General features: G+C 48.6%; 1 protein-coding gene across 1 annotated transcript; it reads left to right on the top strand.

The window, feature by feature from the left end:
• Positions 1–2,548: 2,548 nt before the first annotated feature.
• On the top strand, positions 2,549–27,783 carry SLC2A7 (solute carrier family 2 member 7). The gene is made up of 12 exons (XM_049875873.1): positions 2,549–2,613; positions 4,296–4,394; positions 6,664–6,824; positions 9,305–9,429; positions 11,718–11,870; positions 14,496–14,621; positions 15,076–15,263; positions 17,874–17,984; positions 19,627–19,728; positions 23,218–23,293; positions 26,304–26,431; positions 27,562–27,783. Exons 1-12 carry the CDS (start codon positions 2,563–2,565, stop codon positions 27,781–27,783), a joined length of 1,542 nt encoding a protein of 513 aa, XP_049731830.1. The 5' UTR covers positions 2,549–2,562.

The following is a 27,783-nucleotide window of genomic DNA, read 5'->3' as shown; positions in this document are numbered from 1 at the left end:
TTTTTTATTATACTGCCACAGTATTCAAATAGACCAATAGAACAGAATTGAGAATCCAGACATAAATCCATTCACTTATGAGCAGCTGATATTTGACAAAGGCCCAAAGTCAGTTAAATGGGGAAAAGACAGTATCTTTAACAAGTGGTGCTGGCATAACTGGAAATCTATCTGCAAAAAAAAATGAAACAAGACCCATACCTCACACCATAGACAAAAAGTAACTCAAAATGGATCAAAGACCTAAATACAAAATTTGAAACGATGAAGATCATGGAAGAAAAAACAGGGACAATGCTAGGAGCCCAAATACATGGCATAAACAGTATATGAAACATTACTAACAATGCACAAACACCAGAAGAGAAACTAAATAACTGGGAGCTCCTAAAAATCAAACACCTATGCTCATCCAAAGACTTCTCCAAAAGAGTAAAAAGATTACCTACAGATTGGGAAAAAGTTTTTAGCTAGGACATTTCCAATCAGCGTCTGATCTCTAAAATCTACATGATACTGCAAAACTCAACAACAAAAGGACAACCCAATTAAAAAATGGGCAAAGGATATGAACAGGCACTTCACTAAAGAAGACATTCAGGTAGCTAACAGATACATGAGGAAATGCTCATGATCATTAGCCATTAGAGAAATGCAAATCAAAACTACAATGAGATTCTATCTCACTCCAACAAGGCTGGCATTAATCCAAAAAACACAAAATAATAAATATTGGAGAGGTTGTGGAGAGACTGGAACTCTTACACACTGCTGGTGGGAATGTAAAATGGTACAACCACTTAGGAAATCAATTTGGCCGCTTCCTTAAAAAGCTAGAAATAGAACTACCATAGGATCCAGCAATCCCACTTCTTGGAATATATCCTAGAGAAATAAGAGCCTTTACATGAACAGATATATGCACACCCATGTTCACTGCAGCACTGTTTACAATAGTAAAAAGATGGACACAACCAAGGTGCCCATCAATAGATGAACGGTTAAATAAGTTATGGTACATTCACACAATGGCATACTACGCATCGATAAAGAACAATGATGAATCTGTGAAATGTTTCATAACATGGAGGAATCTGTAAGGCATTATGCTGAGTGAAATTAGTCAGTTGCAAAAGGACAAATATTGTACGAGAACACTATTATAAGAACTTGAGAAATAGTTTAAACAGAGAAGGAAATATTCTTTGATAGTCACAAGAGCGGGGAGGAAGGGAGAGGGGTATTCACTAATTAGATAGTAGACAAGAACTATTTTAGGTGAAGGCAAAGACAACACACAATACAGGAGAGGTCAGCACAACTGGACTGAACTGAAAGCAAAGAAGTTTTCTGGATAAACTGAACACTTCAAAGGCCAGCGTAGCAGGGAAGGGGGATTGGGGACCATGGTTTCAGGGGACATCTAGGTCAATTGGCATAATAAAATCTATTAAGAAAACATTCTGCATCCCACTTTGGAGAGTGGCGTCTGGGGTCTTAAACGCTAGCAAGCGGCCACCTAAAACACATCAATTGGTCTCAACCCACCTGGAGCAAAGGGAAATGGAGAACACCAAAGACAGAAGGTAATTATGAACCCAAGAGACAGAAAGGGCCACATAAACCAGAGACTACATCAGCCTGAGACCAGAAGAACTAGACAGTGCCCAGCTACAACCAATGGCTGCCCTGACACGGAACACAACAGAGAACCCCTGAGGGAGCAGGAGAACAGTGGGATACAGACCTCAAATTCTCATAAAAAGACCAGGCCTAATGGTCTGACTGAGATTAGAAGGACCCCGGAGGCCATGGTTCCCAGACCTTCTGTTAGCCCAAGACAGGAGCCATTCCCAAAGCCAACCCTTCAAACAGGGATTGGACTGGACTATAAGAGAGAAAATGATACTGGTTAGGAGCACGATTCTTGGCTCAAGCAGGCACATGAGACTAGGTGGGCAGCTCCCGTCTGAAACGGAGATGAGAAGGCAGAGGGGGTCAGAACCTGGCTGAATGAACATGAAAATAGAAGGTGGAGAGAAGGAATGTGCTGTCTCATTAGGGAAATAGCAATTAGGAGTATACCCCAAAAAAACCCCAGTGCCGCCGAGTCGATTCAAGGTGTATTTAAGTTTTTGTATGAGAGACTGACTTGATTTGTAAACTTTCACTTAAAGCACAATAAAAATTAAAAAAAAAAAAAAAAGATTACCACCAGGAAAACCCTATGGAGAAATTCTACTGTGTAACAAACGCATGGATTGCCAGGAGTTAGAACTGACTTGAGAGCAATGAATTTTGATGCAATGGGGAAACTTTGGTTTTGGTCTTAGATAAAATCATGCTGTGGGATTATCACTGGTAAAACACCAACACATATCTTATCAATACACCCAAGGCAAATGTGCTTTTGGAGAAAGTCTGCACGGTCCAGAGGCCACAGGGCAATAAATGCACACCGTCCAGAACAGAGCGAGCCAGTTCTGCCGTGATCAGTGCCCACTGAGCAGGACTGAGGTGCCACTTGGGAGCAAAGCGCACCTGCCTCCTACCTGAACAAAGATGAAGAACAAAGATACGCTGCCTCCCCAGCTAGCCTCGCACAGGGAGGGGGTGAGTGTCGGCAAACAGTCACCACCATAGTCCCTGTCCCACCACACCGGGAAGCTCGGTGGAGAAAGGGGAGGGCTTCTGGAGGGCTTCTAGCAAGGAGGGACGGTGCTGACTTGAAGGTGGCCTCCTGGCCCTGGCCTCCTGGGGGTGCCAGCCTGGTGGGGGGGAGGTGGGGAGCAGCGGGAGGGAAAAGTCCATTCCCACACTTCAGGGTGGGAGTGTGGAGTCCTGCTCTGGTGAAGGGCTGGGAGATGGGAGGACACTGGAGAAGAGGAGCTCTCCCCACCCCACCTCCACATTGTTCCCTTACCCTATGGCAGGAGAGTTCACCTCTGAAAATGCCCAAATCCTGCCCTTCTGTCTGTCTTGTAACTGGGTGTGTCTGACTTAGGGCTGTAGGCAGGCAGGCAGTTGCTGAATTCCTCATGGTGACAGTGGGGGTGAGGGTGTTGGTGGGAGTGAGGGTGTTGGGGGTGGGTGTGGGAGTGAGAGTAAGGGTGTGATGAGGGTGAGAGTGAGGGTGGAAGTGAGGGTGTGGTGAGGGTGAGGGTGTCGGTGGTGGTGGTAGGGGTGAGAGTAACGGTGTGGTGGGGGTGAGGGTGAGGGTGTGGTGAGGGTGTGGTGGGGTGAGGGTGTTGGTGGAGGTGGGGGTGAGAGTGAGGGTGTGATGGGGGTGAGGGTGAGGGTGAAGGTGCGGTGGGGGTGAGGGTGTTGGTGGGGGTTGGGTTGTGGCTGGAGGTGTGGTGGGAGTTAGGTATGGAGGGGTGATGGTATGAGTGGGAGTATGGGTGGGCATGGGAGTGAGGTGGGAGTGGGGGTATGCAGTTGTAATAGGCAAGCAGAGGAGTATGTAGGTTGGTCCAGGGCCCACAGCTCTGAACCAACTGATTGGGTAGAGCTCTGGGAGGCACCAACTCACAGGTGGCCCACGGAACCTACCCCAATTCCGCTGCTCCCTCCTCAGCCTCTGGGTGTTGTGGTAGCTAGCAAAGTGTGCTACAGCAAGCTCAGCGAAAGCTTTTCCAGTAGCCTTGTTCTGGGGGAAAGACAAGCTATGTGTGTCCTCTCACATCAGGGCCTCTGTCTGTTGTTCTCTCTGGAACATTCTTTCCCCAGACCCCACACACAGCTGCTTCCTTCTGGTCATTTAGGTCTCAGCTCAAAGGGTACTTCCTCAGAGAGGCCTTCCCTGTTCACCCTGCTGAAAATGGCCTCCCTCTGGTTTCTGTTCTATTATCCTGTTTTATTGTCCCCATGGCAATGTCACTATTTGGAATTATTGTATTCGTTTGCCTTTTTTTTTTCCCCCTCACTAGAATGTAAGCTCCACAAGGGCAGTGCTTTGCTAGGCCTCTTCCCTGTGGCATCCCCTAGTGCAAGGCCAGGCATAGTAGGTGCTCAAATATATCTTCAAGAAAAGAATAAATGCATGGCCAGAGACACAGGAAATAATGCTATCCACCCCCTTCTCAGACACCTCAGAGTCCTGAGCCTCCCCAGTCTTGGGCCACCTTCTCTGCCAAGCTACCTCCTCTACCTTCCTTGGGTATGGCTCCCCTTCACCCCACATATGGTCTGAGCTGAAGGAAAATTGAGGCCCAGTCACAGCTGGGGATCCTGGGCCCCAGCCTGGCCAGGGCCAGACCTGCAGAGTACCTGAACATGGCCCTCGATTCCCACAGGGACTCCAGCCCACGCTGGTGCTGGCGACACTGAGTGCGGCCTTCGGCTCTGCCTTCCAGTATGGCTACAACATCGCCGTGGTCAACACGCCACACAGGGTGGGTACAAGGTGGGTTGGTGGGCAGTTGAATTGGGTCTACAAGGCAGGGAGACAACTGCCATCTTACTCCACGGAGGCCGCCATCCTCCCCCCAGAGGCTTCCATTTCCCACCCTCACTCCCTGCAGCATCCTCATGCCCCTCTTGGATTCCTGATTCTGGAGACCAGGGGGTGATTGGACATGTGCCCCCAACAAGTGTCATCCTCTCTAGGCACAATGGGATACTAGGGGGACCTGGATTCCCTGCCCAGTCACACTGGCCCTCAGTCCTGCTGCCCTCTTCCTGGGAAGACCACTTATAGAGGACAAAGAGAAGGGGTCAAGCACTAAGCCCTGCGGATTCAGATTGGGGAGAAGGAAAACAAAGGAAACAGAGAAGGGGCCCCTGACAGGTGGTGGACAGCCGGGGGCAGAGTGTTCCCAAGGCCTAGTAAAGGCTGTGAGTCAAGTAGGGAGAGTCAAGATGAGGACTGAGACTGACCGCTGGCTTTGATCTTGTATGGGTGACCTTGACAAAAGCAGCTGAGGTGAGAGTTGGAGACAAAAGCGTGATTGGAGTGGGTTCACGAGAGAATGGGCCAAATGAAGTAGAGACAGGGAGTACAGGTCATTTTTGGAATTTTGCTTTAAAGAGAAGCAAACAAAGGGAGCTTAGCTGGAGGGAACTGATCTGAACGAACAAATCAGTATTAAAAGAAATACACCACAATGCTGTTTAGAAGAAAGGGTGGCAAGACTTCTACTTGCTTACTTTGGACACGTCATCAGGAAAGATTGGTCACCAGAAAAGGGCATCACGGTTGGTAAAATAGAGGGTCAGCAAAAAACGAGGGAAACACTCAATAAGATGGTTTGACACAATAGTCAAAAAAATGGACTAAAACAAATCAACTATCACAAAGTTGGTGCAGGACCCAGCAACGTTTCGTACTGTTATACATAAGGTCTCCCTGAGTCAGAGTTGACTCAACACCAACTAACAACAACAATAAACTGGAGGAAGTTGAGGTGGTCAGGTTAAGTTTTTATAGGTAGGAGCCATGTTTGTGGGTTGGGGTGGAGAGAGAAGGACCAGTGATGCAGGATGGAGAGGGGACAATTGCAGGCAAGAAGTCCTTGAAATGGCCAGAGGGGACAGGACCCAGTGTTTCAGGGGGGAGCAGCAACAATTACCATTTATTTGCATATGCTAATTCTTCTGTTTTTTTTTTTTTTTAAATCAATGTCATTAGTTTAGAGCTACGTCTGTTGCAGCCGACTGCTATAGGAGGTGTCTTATCTAGTGCTGCTATAACAGAAATGCCATAAGTGAATGGCTTTAACAAGGAGGAATTTATTCTTTCATAGTCTAGGAGGGTAGAAGTCCAAATTCAGGGTGTCAGCTCCAGGAGAGAGCTTTGTTTCTGTCAGTTCTGAGGGAAGATCCTTGTCGTCAATCTTCCTCTGGCCTAGGAGCTTCTCAGCACAGGAGACCCCAGGTCCAAAGGAAGTACTCTATTCCCAGCATGTCTTTCTTGGTGGCATGAGGTCCTTATCCTCTCTGCCCACTTCTCTCTTTTATATCTCAAAAGAGATCACTCAAGACCCAACCTAATCCTGTAGATTGAGTCCTGCCTCATTAACATAACTGCCTCTAATCCTGCCTCATTAACATCATAGAGGTTAGGATTTACAACACACAGGATAATCACATCAGATCACAAAATGGTGGATAACCACACAATACTGGGAATCATGGCCTAGCCAAGTTGACACATGGTTTTGGAGGAGACAATTCAGTCCATAACAGGAGGTGCTACGGTTAATTGCTCATGACGTATATTCACACACATGTAATTCTTACCATTGGTGGAACATCTTTTCTCAAGTCAAGCAATGTGCCATCACGGTATTACATTTAGTGCCCGCAGATTCTCTAGGGATATAAGCCATCTCTCTAACCAATGAGGAAACTAAGACTTACAGAGGCTATGAAACTTGCCCAAAGTTATACAATTAGTAAGAATATTTCTTAGGTTTCCTCTTGGTGAGGTATGGCTTCGAAAAGTGACTTATTTAACAGAAAAAGATTTTGTGCAGTCTGGCTCCTCACCTTGACCATCATACCATAGATTTTTCAACCTAGGTAACAGCCGAGAAGCAGCAGGTTCACTGAGTCCTGGAGGGTGCTGACAGAAATGTCCCCCTGTACTATGAGAACACGTAGACCATCGTTTCTCGTGAGCTGCACAGTACTGTTTGCTGGGGATGGGGTGATGTTTTCCAGCTCTTGAAGTCATTTTATAACGAAACCTACTTTGAGCGGCATGGGGCCTTCATGGACGAGAATGTCCTGCTGATCCTGTGGTCTTCCACTGTGTCCATGTTTCCTCTGGGCGGCTTGCTGGGATCGCTGGTCGTTGGCCTGCTGGTTGTTAAGTGTGGCAGGTAAGCAAGCAGGAGGCCTGCTGCTCCTTTAAATTTCAAGTTAGTAAACCACACCTCCTGGTGACTGGCATGTGATGGGAGGTGGTGCAACCCTGAAGATTAGAGGTCTAAAGTCTGGTCCCCACTTTGCCATGACCTCATGACCTGAAAGCAAATCCCTGAATTCCTCTGGGATCTCTTTCCCTGATCAGTCGCAGAGGAGGGCAGAGGTGGTTCAGTGGTAGAATTCTCACCTTCCACGTGGGAGACCCGGTTTCAATTCCTGGCCAATGTACCTTAAGTGCAGCCACCACCCTTCCATCAGTGGAGGCTTGGGTTTTGCTGTGATGCTGAACAGGTTTCAGCAGAGCTTCCAGACTAAAACAGACTAGGAAGAAGGCCTAGTGATCTACTTCTGAAAATCAGCCAGTGAAAATCCTGTAGATCACAATGGTCTGGCCTTATTGTGCACAGGGTCACCATGAGTTGGGAGACTTGACAGCTGCTAATAATAAGTCAGTTGCATGGGAATAGCATTCGCACCCATCATTTACCTCATACAGGTGATATTGCCCTTGAGATCAAAGTTCTTGATGGTGCTTACCATAGTGCCTTGTAAGCACTTCTAGCAGGTGTTCAATAAATGCTTGTTGACTGGGGTCGGGTGCTTGGGGCTCCAGATTGTAACAGCGGCAGGCAGCCTCTCCCTAGGTGACATTATCAGAGTTCTGCTGTCCTGAGGATTGTGGTTCAGCCTGAGTCACTCCATGTGCCACTGTTCCATACGTTATTTGGAAATAAAAAATAGTCCTTTGTACTTTGCTTGGTTTCCATGGGTCCACTGATCTTCATGCTTAAGCCCAGGTGCTCCAAAGACGTGCCTCCATAGATAAGGACAGGTGCACAGGCCAAGGTTCCCGCAAAGGAAAAGCATGAGCCCAGTAACAGAGCTTGGCTCAGGGGACTTGCTTCACTCACGTCCTCCTCATTCAGAATTCACAATTACACCTGGACTTGGATGTGCCAAGTCAGGCAATTTGTAGGAGGGAGTGGAACGCCCTCAAAAGAAAAAGAACTTTTAAAGAACCTCAGCACATTCCATTTTCATACACAAAAAAAACTGTTGACAACCGAAATCAAATTATTTGTGAAACACGGCCCATAGGACCTCTTCTTCTAAATAATTAACAGTTAATTTGCCGTCCTATGTGTACTTGAATGAAGAAAACATTCAGTACATTGTAGTTATTTTATAATTCAGGCTTTTTAGTAATTTGGACTGTGTGCTCTCAGTAAGGCTGTTTGGAGTGTCAGAATGTTCTAGAAGCCTAGGCTTGGCTTCCACTTCCCTGCTTGAACCCCACAGTTACAGAGCTTCTGCTACTGAGGAATCTCAGAGATTGGTCTTATTACCTCCTCATTGTGCAGACGAGATGGCTAAAGCCACGGGGCACAATGAAGCCAGCCTTGTCCTTGTGGGTAGGAAAGCCCAAGCTTCCCTGAGGCTAACTGGGTTCCTGGGGGTCAGGAAGGCTGGGGGGTGGGCTGCAGGGCTGATGTGAACTCTGCTGCCCCAGGGAGAGAGAAAAGGAACCCAAGGAAGCTAGGCTGGGTCTCTGCTGATTGTCTGGGGAGCCCTCGTGTAGCCCACTCAGCTGGATCGGTTTCTGGATTTCTGTTTAGAGCCCTCAACGAACTGGCTCCTGATACCAGAGCCCCACCTCGTGGCTTGGCTGACTCAGTGTACCTGTATCAGTCAGGTCCCAGGTGGCACTCGCAGGTCTGGGCAGTGTGGGGAAATCCCAAAGGATGGTGCAGTGAACTGGGGGCTGCTGACAGCTGTACACCTTCAGCCCGGAGGGGCGGAGGGAGAAGCAGTTACCAGCTGCTGGAAACAATTGTGGGGAGACCAGCCAGCTACCACAACCCACCGCAAGGGGGCTCCCTTCCCTTCTTCGACCCACTTCTGATCTCTTTTGGCAAAACCCAAACCAAGGCGAGGGGGAAGGGGCAAAGCAGCCACTGATGCAAGGCAGCAGAGGAGGCATGCAGTGAGGAGGAGAAAGGGGGCGAATCATCGACGGGGCAGGCACTGTGTATCCAGCGTAGTGCTTTTTTCGGACATTCACACCCTCACCTTCATTTTCACCTTGGAAGGGACCTTAGAGACCATCTAGTCCAACTCCCCACCTGATGCAGGAATCCCCTGTTCAACGTTCCTGGCAGTGGTCTTCTAGCCTAGCCTCTGCTTGAATACCACCAGTGACAGGGAGCTCTCTACTTTTTTTTCCCCCTTCCTGATTGTTAGAATACTTTTCCTTCATCTCAAATCTTCCTTCCTGGAACTTCCACCCGTTCGTCCTTGCTTTCTTAGTCTTCCCATCCATCATCCCATTCTCAGGCACATTCCTGGCACCTCTGAATGACTGATTTGGAGAACATGAGTTGGTGTCAGGGGACTGCTGCCACCTCAGCCCTCCTGCCCTCTGCTGTTGTTGCAGAAAGGGGACCCTCCTGATCAACAACTTCTTTGCCATCGTGCCCGCCATTCTCATGGGAGTCAGCAAAGTGGCCAAGTCTTTTGAGCTGATCATCTTTTCTCGAGTGATACTGGGCATCTGTGCAGGTACCTGGGGTGACAGCCGACACTCAGCCTGTGCTCAGGTTCGCATTGGTGGGGGGATCCAGACAGACACCCCCAAGCCCACTGGCCGAGGCTAAAACCAGGACTGATGGAAAGCGGTCTCCTTTTGGCTCTCGCAGCTCAGTCTGGCTCTTTCTGCTTTCGGAGCAGCCTCCTGTCTCCATCCTCAAGCCCTGTGAACTGCATGCCCTTCCTTTTACTTAACAAAACTTCTTATCAGGGAGGGATCTTTAAAAACACGCTTTTAGCTCTTGGAAGCTTGCTGTAAGAAAGCCATGTGAGGAAGCTGGTCTAGCTTACTAGAGGATGAGAGGGGACGTGGAGAACTGAGAAAACCAGCGACACCCAGCCCTGCGGATGGGAGAGGGAACTATCTTGGACCTTCCCTTCTGGCCAACCCTCTGGCTGATTACAGCGCATGAGTGAGCCCATGGGCAACCTCAGGGTTGGAGCTGCCCAGCAAAGTTCAGAATCAGGAGAGTAGTGTTGGTTTGTGCTGTCGAGTTGATCCCAACTCATGGCAGCCCCATGCTCCATAGGGTCTTCTTGGCTGTAGTCTTTATGGAAGCAGATTGCCAGGCCTTTTCTTCTGTTACATGGTGCTGCTGGGTGGGTTTGAATAGCCAACCTTTTGATTACCAGCTGAGGGGCAAACCATTTTTGATACCCAGGAGCTAGAAGAAATAGCAACTTCTTGTTATTTTAAAGGTTCCTAAAGGGTCAGAAACCCTGGTGGCATAGTGGTTAAGAGCTATGGCTGCTAACTAAAAGGTTGGCAGTTCAAACCCACCAGGTGCTTCTTGGAAACTCTATGGGGCAATTCTACTCTTTCCTATAGGGTTGCTATGAGTTGAAATCGACTTGACGGCAACAGGTGTAGTTTTTCTTTTTTTTTTAGAGGCTACAAATGGTTTGCACTTGACCATTAACCTAAAGGTTGGCAGTTCGAACTTGCCCAGCAGTGCTGAGGAAGAAAGGCCTGGCAATCTGCTTCCATAAAGATTACAGCCAGGAAAACCCTATGGAGCAGTCCTACTCTGTAATACACAGCGTCGCCATGAGTCGGAATCGACTCGACGGCAACAGGTTTGGTTTCGGGGGCTTTGTTATTTTACGCCAAAAAAAAAACCCAAACAAAACACATTTACCTTGAGGTGTAAACAACTGATAAGGCTTTACGAGGTATCTGCTGAGAAGGATGTACATTTTAACTGAGGTTTAGAGTCTTCAAGCAAAAGGAATACAGAATTTGGGGACTTCACTCACGTCTGCCAGCAAGTGACGTTTCTTAACTATAGTAGATTCATCTTTTTAAAAAAAAAAAAAGTTATGCAAGCAATATATGGTTTAGAATAGACCCAGGCAAAACAGATGCCATTAAGTCCCACCCCTCAGAGGCACACAGTGGTCTGAGATCTTCCCCTTGTACAAACAGCCCCCGCTCTGTGACAAGGGAAAACTCTGGTGGCGTAGTGGCTACATGCTACGGCTGCTAAGCAAAGGGTCGGCAGTTGGAATCTGCCAGGCGCTCCTTGGAAACTCTATTGGGCAATTCTACTTTGTCCTATAGGGTTATGAGTCAAAATCGACTCGATGGCAACAGGTTTGGTTTTTTGGTCTTCTGTGACAAGGAAGGTGTGGAAATTCTCGTCATGCCCTGGATGTCCCCGTGGTGGTCTGAGCATTCCGAATGGGTTTCTTTATGAGCTCAAGCTAAACAGATAAGATTGGACCTGAGGGGAGGCAGGGCTGCTGGGTAGGCTCCTGCCTGCCTGTCTCCTAGTGTTGCTGTAATAGAAATACTACACGTGACTGGCTTTAAAGAACAGAAATTTATTTTCTCATAGTTCTGGAGGCTAAAAGTTCAAATCAGGGTCTCAGCCATGTCAATTCTTTCTGTGAGCCTCTCTCCTTGTTTCTGGCATCTGCTGGCCAGATTTTGTGTTCTTTGGCATCTGTCTTCCCCCTGTGTCTCTGTGTCTATTTTACTTTCTTTATAACTCGGAAGTGATTAGGTTTAGGACCCACCCTATACTGGTATGGCCTCATTTTCAAGCACAGTCATATCCATATCTTAGGTACAACGGTTAGGATTTCAACATATATTTTTTGGAGGGGGAGCACAATTCAATCCATAACACTGCCAGTGAGGGCTGACCCCACGGAGAAGTTCAGGGATTATGAAATAGAATTGAATTAAATCTCTGGCTATGGGTCTCAGGAGGTGGGAGTTGTTCCTTCCTCTTCTGATTTTGTTTTGCCCAAACTAGGCATATCCTACAGTGCCCTTCCCATGTACCTGGGAGAGCTGGCTCCCAAGAACCTGAGGGGCACCCTGGGGACAATGACCGAGGTCTTTGTCATATTTGGAATCCTCCTAGCTCAGATCTTCAGCCTGCAGGCCATCCTGGGAAATCCCACAGGTAACCAACCAGCAGCACACAGAGGCTGGGGTGGGGGTAGGGGGAGGGTGGGCAGGGCTGGGGAATACACCAGAACCACAGGTGTACTGGGTCAGTCCCTCATCCAGCTGCACCTGGTGCTGTGGATGGGTCAGGCCAGATGAGGACTGAGAGTTGACCTTGGGAACGGGCACATGGACCTTGGTGACACCAGTGGCCATGACGAGTACAGTTTTGGTGGGGTGATGAGGCAAAGCGTGCTTGGAGAGGGTTCAGAAGCCCATGGGAAGGGAATAGGAGACAGGCAGTGTAGACAACTCTAAGGAGCTTGGCTATAAAGTGAAGGAGAGAAGTGGGGTGGTAGCTGGAGGGACAGTGAAGTTGAGAGAGGAGGGATTTTTCTTTCCGACTGAGAGAAATAGCAGCACACTTAGATGTCCTGTTGTTGTTGTTGTTGTTGTTGTTATTGCATGGGGTCGAGTTGATTCTAACTCATAGCGACCCCATGTGACAGAGTAGAACGTCCTCATAAGGTTTTCTAGGCTGTAATCTTTGTGGAAGTAGATCACCAGGTCTTTCTCCCATAGAGCCACTTGGTAGGTTCTAATCACCCACCTAACTGAGCGCTTAAGTCCTAGGAGGGATTCAATAGTGAGGGAGAGCTATGCAGGAGCAAGCAGGTAACACAGCCACCGTTACTGTCATGTGGGTGGCACATGTAGACAGAGGCAAGGTCATCACCTGAGAGTGAGGGTGCAGAGGATGAGGTGGAGGCAGGAGGAGAGAGGAGAAAGTGTGAAAGAGTGTGAAATAGGGATGTGGGCAAGAATGCAGGCCAGTTCTAAGGCCTGCGTGAGCATAGTGGTTGCTTTCTTTCTTTTTTTAATAAACACTTTCAAATTACCTAAATTCACAAATCTCCTTAATAGGCCCATCAATGTCTTTGCAGTCCCCTCAGTTCCTTGAGGGGACTCAGAGCCTAGGAACCCAGTGGGTGCCCAATGGAAGATCAGTGGGGGTAATGATTCCCAAACTACCCCAGTGTGGTTGACTATTAAATACTCCAATTCAGGGAGAGAGGCTTCAACCCCAGGGATATGAATGAAAGCCAGGCTGGCCTATTACTGCTAATAGCCACCAAGTAGTACATGCTTCAGAGTGCCTGAGTGGTGCACATGGTTAAGCACTCAGCTACTAACCAAAAGGTTGGAAGTGCAAATTCACCCAGAGGCTCCTGGGAAGAAAGCACTGCCAATCTACTTGTGAAAAATCAGCCATTGAAGACTCAATGAAGACCCTGGGTGGCACACACAGTTAAGTAGACAGATTGGTGGTTCAAACTCACCCAGGGGGCTCCTTGGAAGACAGGCCTGGTGATCTGCTTCTGAAAGGTCACAGCCTTGAAAGCCCTATGGAGGAGTTCTACTCTGCACACACGGGGTTGCCAGGAGTAGGAACTGACTCAACGGCGCCTAACAACATACATACGCACATATATATAGGAGCTCTGGTGGTACAGTGGTTACGTGCTTGGCTGCTAACTGAAACGTTGGCAGTTCAAACCCACCAGCTGCTCTATGGGAGAAAGATGTGGTAGTCTGCTTCCATAAAGATTTACAGACTTGGTAACCCTACCAGGCAGTTCTACTCTGTCCTATAGGGTTGCTATGAGTCAGAATCAACTCAATGGCAACAGGGTCAGATTTTTTGGCGTGTGTGTATGTGTGTGTGTGTATGTACATACATATGGTTGCATAGTGGTTAAGACCTATGGCTGCTAACCAAAAGGCTGGCAGTTTGAAACCGCCAGGTGCTCCTTGGAAACCATATGGGGCAGTTCTACTCTGTCCTATAGGGTAGCTATGAGTCAAAATCAACTCAATGGCAGTGGCTGTGGTTTTGGTTTATATATATATATACACACACACACATACATATATCATTTGAAAACCCGATGGAGTGCAATTCTACTCTGACACACATGGAGTTGCCATGAGTCACAGTCAACTCAACAGCAACTGGTATTGTGTGCTTAGTGAGTGTGGTCTCTTTCAGTCCCCTCCACTTCTGTGGTATTTACTATTATTATCATCGTCTTTATTTTACGGGTGAGAAGAGTGAGGCTTAGAGAGGCTAAATCACCTGTCCAGTTCACACCCCAGCTATTGCGGTGGTTGGTGGTAGGTGCAAATCTGTGCTCTTGGTCAAATCTCAGCACTACCTTCTCGATCCAAACCTTCCAGAAGGAGCTCACACAGTCAGCGCTGGGACCACCCCCCTTCCAACCATAACATTGGAACAAGACGTGGCTTCACTTTCTCCAGGGCTCAAACTTGTAAACCATACACTGTTCCCCAAAAAAGCAATGCTCTTGTTGCAAAATGAATTAACAGCCCATATACTTTTTTCAATTATTTTTTCCATCTTCAATGTGGAACCCCTTCGTGGGTGGGCCCCAGGCAGCCATGTGCTGGCAAGGACTATGTCCCTTCTGTCCTTGGTTCTCGCCCGAGGGCTGAGACATCACAGGCGAGTGACCTTCTAAGATGAGAGAGTTCTGGCAGAAAGTCAGTGAGGGGTGCTGGGAGCCCCAGGGGTCCCCTGGCTGGCCTGGGGTCTCCAGTTCATGGCATTGGTTCCTTCCAGGCTGGCCTGTGCTCTTGGCCATCACAGGGATCCCTGCGCTGCTTCAACTCCTGACCCTGCCCTTCTTTCCCGAGAGCCCCCGCTACACCCTGATCCAGAAAAGAGATGAGGAAACAGCGCGACGAGGTATTTGCAAGGCAGGCTGCTCTGTCAGAGCCCTCTTGTGACTTCCCTTCCCCTCCTCCCCATGCCTGCCAACCTGTCCCTCTCCAGTCCTGCTTGGAGGGGAGAGCAGGCTGGGGGTGTGTGCAGGAGACGCAGACCCATGGAGGGAGGAGGGGGGCTCCAGGGCTGGGGTCCACAGCTGGAGCTTGGGTAAGAGTTAGAGTTGGATCAGAGTTAGTCGGCATGTTGAGAGGGTGATCAGGGTGGGATGCAGTGCAGGTGGGGACATGGTCAGAACGTTGGGTTTAGTTAGGGTCAGGTGAGCACTTAGCACTGGGAAGATGGCCACCCTGTGGCCAGGGTGGGGAGGCAGGCAGAGGCGAGGGGGAGCCATCCCCGTTTATCCTTAACCTCCGAAAAAGCTGCGGTGGAGGAGACGGGGCTGCGGTGGGGGACGTGCTCTGCTCTCCCACAGCTCTGAGGGCACTGCGAGGCTGGGCTGACGTGGAGGACGAGATAGAGGAAATGCGTGTGGAGGACCAGGCCGAGAAGGCTGAGGGCCGCCTGTCTGTGCTCAACCTCTTCACGTTCCGGCCTCTGCGGTGGCAGCTCATCTCCGTCATTGTGCTGATGGCCGGGCAGCAGTTTTCTGGGGTCAACGCGGTACGTGGGGCCAGGGGGCAGCCGCTGAGCCCAGAGCAGCAAGCCGGTGTTGGCGAGAAGGAGGAGTTAGTCCTGGGCAGGCTGCTTGCTGTGCGCATGGTTGCTCTTGCAAGGATCCACTAGAAGGCAGTTTAGCATTAATTAAACTCAAGAAACATTTGGTGAACAATTATGGATAGTATTTAAGGAGCCCTGGTGGTGTAACTGTTAAGTGCTCAGCTGCTAACTGAAAGGTCAGTGGTTTGAATCCACCCAGTGGCTCTGCAGGAGAAATCGCTCCTGTAAAGTGTTGTTGTTGTTGTTAAGTGCTGGCGAGTTGGCTCTGACTCATAGCAACCATGTGTACAAAAGAACGAGACTGCCTGGTCCTGCACCATCCTCACAGTCGTTATGTTTGAGCCCATTGTTGCAGCCACTGTGTCAATCTATCTTGTTGAGAGTCTTCTTCTTTTTCACCAACCCTCTAATTTACCATGCATGATGTGCTTCTCCAGGGACTAGTCCTTTCTGATAACATGTCAAAAGTATGTGAGACAAAGTCTCGCCATCCTCGCTTCCAAGGAGTGCTCTGGTTGTACTTATTACAAGACAGATCCGTTCGTACTTCTGGAAGTCCGTGGTATAGTCAATATTCTTCGCCAACACCATAATTCAAATGCATCAGTACTTCTTCCGTCTTCCTTATTAATTGTCCAGCTTTCACATGCATATGAGGTGATTGAGAATACCATAGCTTAGGTCAGGCTCACCTTAGTCCTCAAAGTGACATCTTTGCTTTTAAACACTTTAAAGAGGTCTTTTGTAGAAGATTTGCCCAATGCAATATGTCATTTGATTTTTTTTTTGCGTGTGAGTGCTTTAAGTGAAAGTTTACAATTCAAGTCAGTTTCTCATACAAACACTAATACACACATTGTCATGTGACGCTCATTACTCTCCCTACAATGTGACAGCACGCTCCTCCACTCCACCCTGTATTTCCTGTGTCCATTCAACCAGCTCCTGTCCCCCTCTGCCTTCTCATCTCGCCTGCAGACAGGAGCTGCCCACAGTCTCATGTGTCTACATGAGCTAAGAAGCACACTCCTCACCAGTATCGTTTTATGTCTTATAATCCAGTCTAATCTTTGTCTGAAGAGTTGGCTTCTCCTTGATTTCTTGACTGCTGCTTCCATGGGCGTTGATTGTGGATCCTAGTAAAATGAAATCCTTGACATCTTCAGTCTTTTCTCCATGTATCATGATGTTGCTTATTGGTCCAGTTGTGAGGATATTTGTTTTCTTTATGCTGAGGTGTAAACCATATTGAGGCTGTGGTCTTTGATCTTCATCAGTGTTTCAAGTGCTCTTCCCTTTCAATAAGCAAGGTTGTATCATCTGCATATCAAAGGTTGTTATGAGCCTTCCTCCAATCCTGATGCCACGGACAGCCTAGAAAACCCTATGGGGCAGTTCTACTTTGTCACATGGGGTTGCTATGAGTTGAAATCGACTCGATGACATCTGACAACAACATCATGGATAGTATTGATATGGCTGTTGTTAGCTGCTGTTGGGTCAGCACCCAATTTATGGCGGCCCTGTGCACAATACAACGAGATGCTGCCCAATTCTGCACCATTCCCGTGATAAGTTGCAGATTGGACTGCCGTGATCCATAGAGTTTTCATTGACCAATATTTCAGAAGTAGATTACCAGGCCTTTCTTCCTTGTCTATCTTAGTCTGGAAGCCCTGCTGAAACCTGTTTAGCATTGTAGCAACTTACAGATGGGTGGTGGCTGCATATCAGGTGCCTTGGCTGGGAATCGAACCTGAGTCTCCTGCATGGAAGGCAAAAATTCTACCACTGAATGAACTACCACTGCCCCCTTCGCATTCTTTCTGTGTGCAAGGTTCGGCCCTGCATCCAGGAAGAACAAGAGCAGAAATGAGTTGGGGACTCAGTGGAGAAGCCAGAGTTCCAAATAGAGGGCTGTGATAGATGGTCACATTTTATTGCACAGAACATTTTGTTTGCAAGTAACAGGCAGCCCTAGAAAGAGCTTAAGTGAAACAAGGTTTAATTTACAAAACCAGATCCCTCAGACAACAGAAGCCCAGGAATGCAGTGGGGCCTTCAGAATAGCCTAGAAGCAGGGGTGGAATGACATGATGAAGCCCAGGAAGTTCTCTTTCTGTCTCCCAACTCCATCTCTCCCCATGTGCCTGCTTCCTTCTTCTGTTGTCCAGAATATTGTTCTTGGCTTCCCGGTCCCCAAGAGAACACACCTTGGTCCTTTCCCTCTATACAAGAAACCAGCTAGACTGAAATGGAGCTGGGTTCCAGGAAGATGGGTCACTGGTCCAGCCTGTGCCAGGAACCCACCCCCTGCTCACACAGCCATAACCGATGGTGGCATTGCTTTGTGTGAACATGGTTGCTTTTGCTGTAACTGAATCTATTGATGGTGTGAAGGGCACAGATCTGAGAAAAATGGGGGATCACTTCCAGGAAACATAGGCAGTTGAGTGAGTAAAGCAGTTGGTGCCAAAGGAAAGTGTTAGGAAGAGTTAAGCCACTACCTGGGCCTCTGGGCCTCTCCTCATGGCACCTGTGCTTTTGTTTTAGATCAACTACTATGCAGACATGATCTATACCTCGGCGGGCGTGGAGGCTGAGTACTCCCAGTATGTCACAGTGGGGGCTGGTGTGGTCAACATAGTGATGACCGTCATCTCGGTGAGTGACTGGAGGCACCATTCCCATCTGAGAGTCTCTAGCAGTGTTCCTGTGGGCACAGAGGAGCCACACAGAGTCATCTTAGAGATGGTGGCAGCACCGGCCCTGGAGTGGCCTGAGAAACATGCGCTCCTGGCTGGAGGTGGACTTCCTAGCTATGTGAACTCGAGCAGGTCACTCAAATACCTTCACATCCAAGTTTCTTCTTTTGTGAAATGGTTACGGTGATTGCAATACTGGTATTCTGATATTGGTGCTGTTCTCATTGGTGTGATACTGTTACTTCAGAGTTTCATATGTGGGAATTTGAACAAGTTACACTCCATGAAAAACGTGAATCAACAAAGGTGCGTTCATTAGAGCCATGTGATCATGACGGGCCTTTCTTTAGGCCTGTCCCAAGTTATCTTATTATTTTTATTCCTAGTTCCTGGGTTACCTGTGAGGTTAAACTTCTTCTAGAAATGTATTACTTAATTACAGTTTCCATGGAGCCCTGATGGCACACTGGTAAAGTGCTATGGCTGCTAACCAAAAGGTTGGCAGTTTGAATCTACCAGCTGCTTCTTGGAAACCTTATGGGGCAGTACTACTCTGTCCTATACAGTCACGATGAGTTGGAATTGACTTGAAGGCAATGGGTTTGATTTTTTTTTTTTTTTCCTTCTGGTTTAGTTTAAGCCCCAGTCAACTTCCAGAGGATTTAGAATGTTAGGGAGACAGGGATGGGAGAGTTAAAAACGGCAGGAGAGAGTGGTGGGAGAAATGAGGGAGGGAAGGAGGAGCAGGTCCTGGCTCATTTCCAAACCCTTCCCTGGAGTCTGTCCACCCTTCCTCCTGCTGGATCCCTTAGCTCCCCTCCCCTTTACCCTCTGGGGTAGGGCCATTCTCTGTCATCTGAGCCCTCCTACCCTAGGATAAAGAACTTTGACTAGAACCTTCTGCTGCATTCTCCTACTTGGAGAAACTCAAGCCAGAAAGAGAGCCTGCCTCTCTCTCCTGGAGGGGCAGCTTCTGAGGATTAGGCTGGAGAAGAAGCTGATCTGAGACCCTTTCCCACCCTTTTCATAAATACTGGTCTGAGTGGCCCTCTCTTTGTGGTGGTGAAGAACAGCCCCTCCTTTAAGGTTGTTAGAGAATTGGAAGTAACATAGTACACACGGGCACTGAGTCAGCCCTTGACGAGTGCCCGCTGTTGGTGAGGGTGGCAGAGGGTTGGAGCAGAGACAGAAAGAGTATTAGAAGTAAAGAAAGGAGTCCAATAGGAAAGGGCAGAGCCCCAGCTTGGAACATCAAAGAAGAGGCCCACTGGGCGGGGAAGTGGGAGATGCCTGTCTGGGAAGAGCCCTGGAAGAGGAATGGGGGTGGGGGACACTCCCACCCTGAGGCTGGATTCTGGGCAGCCTGTGTGTCCGTTGGAGCAGCTGGGAATGGGGCGTGAAATCCAGGGTCTGCTGATGACTTGGATAGTGACGGGCAGTGGGTGCAGCCTGACCACATGACCATCAACCTCCTGTCAATAAACCCGCAGCAGGGCTAGCAAAGAGGAGTGGTGGAATGAGGGTGGGGGACGCAGAGGCCCAGGTTACAGGCCCCAGAGCCCCCGAGCCAGAGCAACTCCTCACCCCACCTTCCCCTCCAGGCCTTTACCGTGGAGCTGCTAGGGCGGCGGTGCCTTCTGCTGGTCGGCTATGGCATCTGCGGCTTTGCCTGCCTCGTGCTGACACTGGCTCTGCTCTTCCAGGTCAGGACCATATTTTTCGCCCCTCAGGCCACTGGGACCTGGCAGGGAGGTGGGAGGAATCAGCACCCTAGACCACGTGGGTTCTCTTCAACCTGCTGACTCCCTGCCCCTTTATATACAAGTATTGTGCAATGCCCTCTTTACCATGCCTCCTGAAATGAGACTCAGGGATGCCTTCGCTTACCTACACACACAAACATAAGTAAGTAAATGAATTCAATGTCCTGACAATAAAAGGAAGGGGTCCTGGTGGTGCAATGGTTGAGCGCTTGGTTGCTAACAAAAAGGTTGTCGGTTCAAACCCACGCAGCAGCTCCGTGGGAGAAAAGACCTGGCAATCTGCTCCTGTAAAGATTACAACCAAGTCGTCTGGGGTCTTAAAGGCTATTGAGTGGCCACCTAAGATGCATCTATTGGTCCAAACCCACCTGCAGCAAAGGAGAATGAAGAACCAAAGACACAAGGAAAATATTAGCCCAAGAGACTAAAAGGGCCACATAAACCAAGAAATTCCATCAGCCTGAGACCAGAAGAACTAGATGGTGCCCAGCTGCCACCAATGACCGCCCTGGCAGGGAACACAATAAAGAGTCCCTAACGGAGCAGGAGAAAAGTGGGTTGCAGAACTCAAATTCTAGTAAAAAGACCAGACTTAATTGTCTGACTGAGACTGGAGAAACCCCAGAAGACATGGCCCCTAGACTCTCTGTTAACCCAGAACTAAAACCAGTCTCGAAGCCAACTCTTCACACAAAGATTAGACTGGACTGTAAGACATAAAATGATACTCGCGAAGAGTGTGCTTCCTAGTTCAAGTAGATACACGAGACTAAATGGGCAGCTCCTGTCCAGAGGCAAGATGAGAAGGCAGAAAGGGACAGGAGCTGGTTGAACGGACACAGAAAATCTGGGGTACAGAGGAAGAGTGTGTTGTCACATTATAGAGAGAGCAACTAGGGTCACCTAACAATGTGTGTATAAATTTTTGTCCAAGAAACTACACTGAGCTGTAAACTTTAACTTAAAGCACAATTAAAAAAAAAAAAAGATTATAGCCAAGAAAACTCTACGGAGCAGTTCTACTCTGTTACATGGGTCACTGTGAATTGGAATCACCTCTGTGGCATCCAACAACATACGATAAAGGAGCACAAAGAAAACAATTTACAATAAAATATGTATTTTTCAGTGTAAATGCTCAAGTGCTGCTACCCTAGCAAACACCTGCTTATAATGAATAAGTGTGGATTTAAGTAAGAAGAAACCACTCCATTCAAGAAATACAGGAAAATGAGAACAGACTTAGGGGTGGACCACAGGTTAACTAGAGTTGTTGTTGTGTGCCGTCCAGTTGATCCTGACTCATAGTGACCCCGTGTATTACAGAATAGAACTGCCCCACAGGGTTTCCTAGACTGTAAATAGCTACGGGAGATCACCAGGTCTTTTTCCCATGGAGCCACTGGGTGGTTTTGAATGGGCAACCTTTTTGTTAGCAGCCAAGCATTTAGCCACTGCGCCATAGGGCTCCAGACTTGTGTTGTTGTGCGCTGTTGAGTCGATTCCCAAGGTATCTGTATGTGACCAGTTAAAGAAAGAAATAACCTCCACGGAAGCACAAACAGCAACATCCCCAGGCAACTTAGAGGGTTGGGATGGAGGAAGTGTGGGAAGAATGTGGTTTTCTTGCAAAGGAGCCTGGTCCGATTGATAAATATGTTGTTAAATAATTCTCTAGGTTATAACAAAGGGCAGAGCTCTTATCTTGAAATTCTACCACTTGTCCAAATATATGTCAGTCTCTATTATTAAAAAATGGAAACTCGGGTGGTGTAGTGGTTAAGTGCTATGGCTGCTAGCCAAAATGTGGGCAGTTTGAATCCACCAGGTGCTCTGTGGAAACTCTACGGGCAGTTCTATTCTGTTCTATAGGGTCGCCATGAGTCGGAATTGACTCGAAGGCAGTGGGTTTATTATTAAAAACACCTTGGAGGCTAGATCAGGATGAACTGGAAAAAGAAACAGTAAGATATAGGCGCTCTTAAGTAGTTGGTAATAATATCGGAGTAAGATTAAAACAAGGTCCCTGGTGGCACAACGGTTAAGCGCTTGACTGCTAACTGAAAGGCTGGAGGTTCCAACGTACCCACAGGTTGGAATGTCAGAGAAGGAGCCCATTGGGCAGGAATTGGAAGATGTCTGTTTGCAAAGATCCTGAAAGACCTGGAGATCTCCTGTAGAGATTACAGACTACCAAACCCTGTGGGGCAGGTCTACTCGGTCACATGGTGTCGCTAGGAGTTGAAAACCAGCTCGATGGCAACTAACACGATTAAAACACAATAGCTAACCCCAGCAATAAACCCGTACGTTTTATTTGTAATTTTCTAAACATATATAGTAGAAAGTCCAGATAACTTTCAGCAGGTACAAAGAGCCCTTCAACCAAGGGTCTGCCACACATGTCAACAAGGTGGTCTTGGGTCACTCCAACTTCCAGTGACTCCATTTCTTCTCCCATTGAACTAGCAATCATGATAGGAAACACTCATAGGGCGCTGACTGCGTGTCGGGAGCTGTTCTAAGTACTTCACCAGCATCAACACATGTAATCCTCATAAACAACCCAGTGAGGAAGGGGCCATTTTTCTCAGCCTCACCTTATGGACGAAGAACCTGAGTCACAGAGAGGTAAATCAACTCTCCTAAGGCCACGTAGCAAGTAAGGGGCAGGCCAGGATTGGACCATGTGACATGGGCCCATGGGCAGATGACATGCCACATTTCCCTCGTGTCTGACACTTGTCCCCTCCTCCCCACTCAGCTCACCCAGATGCCTGGCCCAAACTGTTCTGTTTTTTTTGTCAGCCACTCCTTTGGAGGGTTGATGTCTATCAGCTCTTCTGGCCTGTGGTTCCTACAAGGGTTCTCTCCAGAGAGTGCACAGTGTATCCAGATCCCAACTCTGTCACCTGCTGAGCGTGTGATTAGGCCACCATGGTCCCTGAAAGGCAAAGTCTCTTCTCGGTCTGTGTTCAGGGTTCTCTGGGAAATGTCTGCACATTCACGTAGGATGGAAACAATAATATATTCAGAGGGCTGCATTGAAGATACGTGAGAGTGGATGTAAAGGGGGAGAGAATAGCACCTGGCACCAGCTTGCAAGTAATGACAGCAGCCCCTGCTGTTATCTTACTCTTCCACGAGGTAAGGTTGATGAGAGTACTCACTGACATTCAAAGGCTACATGTCAATCGTTCTTCTCATCCTCCTCTCTTACCCACAGAGCGCTTGAGGCCCATATACATAGTTACATAAAAAAAAAAAAATTTTTTTTTAGGCCCTGGGAAATCCAGGTGTGGCTCCTTCTTCCCATAGCAGAAAGATGGACCCACAGGTGGGCCCATGTGTTTGAAGGGCTCTTGACCTACACTCTCAGGTCCCAGACCAGGCCTTCCCAGCCTCAGACAGCCCTGCCTGTCCCCACAGAGCACGGTTCCTGAGCTGTCTTACCTCAGTGTCATCTGTGTCTTTGCCTTCATCGCGGGACATTCCATCGGGCCCAGTGAGTACTTGCATCCCTCCCTCGCCTTGCCAGCCTAAAGGATGTGAGAGCCAGGCTGGTGCCGTACTGATCTTCTTCTGTGGCTCTGGATGTGCCTAGATTCAGACCAGAGCCCAACAAAGAGAAAAGCCTCTGTAAAGAGGGAGCTCGAGCCATCTGGGCCCCATTGGTGGTGCCTGGGTTCATCTGGAAGTCCTCTACTTGCCCGTGTCGGCCTCCAAGCCCAGGGTCCCAAGCTAAGTTGTCCACCACAGTCCCGTGTTCCCTTATTCCCTGTACACACAGCTCTGGGCCTACCTCTCGGGAGCCCCACACTCCAGATTCCCCTCCCCTCTGTGGCCACCTTGTTCTCCCTGCTTTGACTCATGTTGCTGTTGCCGTTGTTCTTGGGTGCCACAGAGTTGATCCCAACTCATAGTGACCCCATGTGACAGAGTAGAACTGCCCCATAGGGTTTTCCAGGTTAAGAGCTATGGCAAGCTATGGCTACTAACCAAACGGTCAGGAGTTCGAATCTACCAGTTCCTCCTTGGAAACACTATATGGCAGTTTACTCTGTCCTATAGGGTCGCTATGAGTTTGAATCAACTCGATGGCAATGGGTTTGGTTTTGATTTTTTGGTTAATCTTAACGGGAGCAGATCACCAAGTCTTTCTCCTGAGGGCTCACTGGGTGTGTTTGAATGGCCAAACTTTTGGTTAGCAGCTAAGCACTTAACTATTGCACCACCAGGACTCCTAGCTTTGACTGCTAGCACTCCAATGTCAACATTCCCTGGAGAATCTTTGTTTTGAAAGAGCTGTTCACAAACCAGAATAAAGGCACTGACCCATTTAACACACATCAGTGGAGAACTGCTTAGTCTGCGGGTGTTTCCAGCTTTGGATGCAGCCATGAACAAGACCAATGCAATAATATTTAAGGATCTTGGAGAAACGGGGTTTTCAGCAGGAAGCCTTACTGGTGCACTTTAAATGAGTGAGTGGGGAGGGGGAGAAGGGCCTCTGGGGAATGGGCTAGTGTGTGTTTAGACACCTGGGTTCTAGCTTGTTCTACTCCTTCCTGCCTGTGGAGTAGCCTGTATCAAGCCCCTGTCCTCCTCCAGACCCCAGGCTCCTCCTGGGAAAAGTGGGTAATCACCTGTGCCGTCAGGTGCGAGATGATATGGCTGACAGTGACGCTTAAGCCAGATCCTATCAGAGCACATGGCCGTTCCCCCACAGTACAGGGAGAGGCAGGCCAGGGGGCTGTGCAGGTAACCCCCTCACCAGCCCCCCCTCCTGGGAAGGGCTCTGATGAAGAGGCTCCCTCCCCAGTGACACAGTGTTGCACTTCAGCACACGTAGGAGTCCTAAGGGCGACTTCCTCGGGGGGCTTTGAATAACCCCTTGTCTCCATCCATTAGACCATTCACTTGCAACAGAGCATATCACTTCTAACCCTACCCCCCACCCCAAAAAAGAACCAAACCAGTTGCCTTCTAGTTGATTCTGACTTATGGCAACTCCATGTGTTATAGAGTAGGACCGCTGCATACGATTTTCTTGGCTGTGATCTTTACGGAAACAGATCACCAGGCCTTTCTTCCTCGGGGTTACTGGGTGAGTTCAAATCACCAACTTTTAGGTTAGTAATCCAGTGCAAACCGTTTACACCACCTGGGGTTGTACCACCCCCAAACCAAAACCAAACCCATTGCCATTGACTTGATTCCAACTCACAGCTGCTCTAGGACAGGGAGAACTCCCTCATAGGGTTTCCAAGGCTGTAATCTTTACAGAAGCAGACTGCCACATCTTTCTCCTGTGGAGTGACTGGTGGGTTTGAGCTGCCAACCTTTTAGTTTGCAACTGAGCACTTTAATCACTGCAACATCAGGGCTCCTAGTACCAACCCCCCCCCCCAAAAAAAAAACCCCAAGGGAGTGGAAATTGGTTCTTGGGGAGGTGGGGATCTTAACTTTTTTTTTTTTTTTTTGCATATAAAGACATAGAGTACATAAACAGATATGTATTATATCTGTGGTATTAAAATTTCACTGGAAGGGGTGGCAGTTCGGGGGAAATACATTTAGACATTTTAGACAAGGCAAAATGGTTGGAAAAAGCATTGACTTAGACCCAGGGGAAGGTGTAACCAGCAGGCATCTGCCATTCCTCAGATCTGCCAGAGGAGGGCAGCACGTCCCTAGCACAGGCGCTCAGGAGCGCCAGTCTCTCAATTGCCTCCCTAAGAATTTGATGAGGGACACTCACAGAGAGCAAGGGGCTTGAGAAAATGCTTGGCACCGGTAAGAAAACCAGTTGCCATCGAATCAACTCCAACTCGTGGTGACCCCATGAATGTCAGAGTAGAGCTGTGCTCCATAGGGTTTTCATTGGTCGATTTTTCAGAAGTAGATTGCCAGACCTTGCTTTTGAGGTACCCCTGGGTGGACTTGAACTTCCAACCTTTTGGTTAGCAGCTGAGCACATTAACCCCTTGCACCACTCAGGGACTCCGACATCTGTGAGAATAAGGCCCATTCATTCCATGGACCCAGCTCCCCGCTACTCCTGAGAAGCCTTCATTTCATTTCTCTAAACCTGTTTTGAGCAGCTTTGACCTTGGAGAAACTGAATAAGGGGAATTAAATCCAAGGTTCCCCTGGCCAACTTCACCAAGTGAGTGGATTTTTCAGCCACCTGTTGTGGTATGGGTGGGGCTCTTTCTGGTCACAGCAGGGTTGTCCACACAGATCATGGTGTTGGCCTTAGTGAACTCTGATGCGGTTGTGCCCACCACTGTGCTGCTCAGCTCCTGGTGTGCCCAGGAGGACTGAAGAAGGGGAGGAGTGCATGCATGGACGCTGCTGTCCTGCTTGGAGAAAGCAGCTGCTTCTCCTGACCATCTGGAATAGACAATACTTGAGATGCCTGGGAAGGAGGCCAGAGCAGGACATAGACCACTAGCCAGGGAGGCTCCTGGGAGCCCTGCTCCAGCCACCCATCTTGTGCTCTCTACCCCAAGGTCCTGTCCCATCTGTGGTGAGGACCGAGATCTTTCTACAGTCGTCCCGGCCGGCCGCATTCATGGTGGATGGAGCTGTGCACTGGGCCACCAACTTCATTGTTGGCTTTGTGTTCCCTTCCATCCAGGTGAGTGAGGACACCTGCCTACGGGCAGTGTGGGTGGGCAGTCACCTCCCCACTTCCTCTCCCACTCTGCCCCAACCCCCAGGCAGAAGGGGCTCCGGGAAAGGAGCAGTAGCCCCCCTTCTACTAAGAGTGCTAATTCAGCAAGAGTAGACTCACGTGTCCACAGTTCCCTAAAACACCTGTGACACCCACTTCAGGTAACTCCTTAAATAGGCCAGTTTCCCATGTACGGAAGGAGTTCAGACACTCCAACTATGTAGGGCTCATTGCTTAGAGACTCTGGTCTGTGAGTTCAACAGACAACAGAAAGCAAGTTAGAGCAAGAGCGAGAAACCCGCCTGTCACCTCCTTCCTGTCTTCTGAGGATGTGCCCACCAACTCGATGTTGTCAACATCTTAAGGCTCAGAGGACATGATGTCGCCATTGTCAAAAGGCAGATGCTGCTGCTGCTGTTGTTGTGTGCTGTTCAATCGATTCTGACTCATAGCGACCCTATATGACAAGTAGATTTTCCTGGGCTGTTTTCTTTACGGGAGTAGATCTCCAGGTCTTTTCTCCTCCAGAGCCCCTGGTGGAATTGAACCGCAGACCTTTCAGTTAGCAGCTGAGCACTTAACCATTGTGGCATTTAGCCATTGCGCCACCTAGAGGCGTATCTAAGGTACGGCAGGTAAGGTACATGCCCTGTGCGCCATTTGAGGGGAGCACTGCAGAGCAGTTTCTATTAACCATTGCAGTTTCCATTGCCAGCTGTGAAAGATCATTCAGCAAGTTAAAACTAATACTTTCCTTTTTGAGCAGATATTATGATAAAACTATCTAAAAGATGGGTGTCAGGTGATTGGACAGCGGTGCAAATTCAGTGCTTGCCATAGGTGCCATTTTCCACGGATTATGCCACTGGCACCACCAGGGCTCCTGTCAAAAGGCTAGGGTTCATTTTTTGACACTTGGGAGCAGGACCCAATCTTCTAGCTGTGTTCCTCCTCCGAGAGTAGAATAAAATTGGCCCCCTAGAAACATCTTAGTGGTTCACAAGCCTGGGCCAGCATTGCACCTGTCCTGGCCTTCCCCATCCCCCACCCCCCCACCCCACCCCCACCCCCGCTTTCTTTGTTTCTTGCCCTAGGAGGCCATTGGTGCCTACAGTTTCATCATTTTTGCCGGGATCTGTCTCCTCACTGCTGTTTACATCCACGTGGTTATTCCTGAGACCAAAGGCAAAACATTTGTGGAGATAAACCAGATTTTTGCCAAGAGAAATAAGGTGGAGATTCCAGAGAAGAAAGAGGAAATAAAAGAGGTTGGGCCTCACGTGCCTTCTACACCTGCCAAAGAGACTGCCTTTTAA

Source organism: Elephas maximus, chromosome 3 (genome assembly GCF_024166365.1).
Source record: "Elephas maximus indicus isolate mEleMax1 chromosome 3, mEleMax1 primary haplotype, whole genome shotgun sequence".
Lineage (NCBI taxonomy): Eukaryota > Metazoa > Chordata > Mammalia > Proboscidea > Elephantidae > Elephas > Elephas maximus.
The sequence above is the reverse complement of the archived record's forward strand: the minus strand, read 5'-3'. Positions and strand labels throughout refer to the sequence as shown.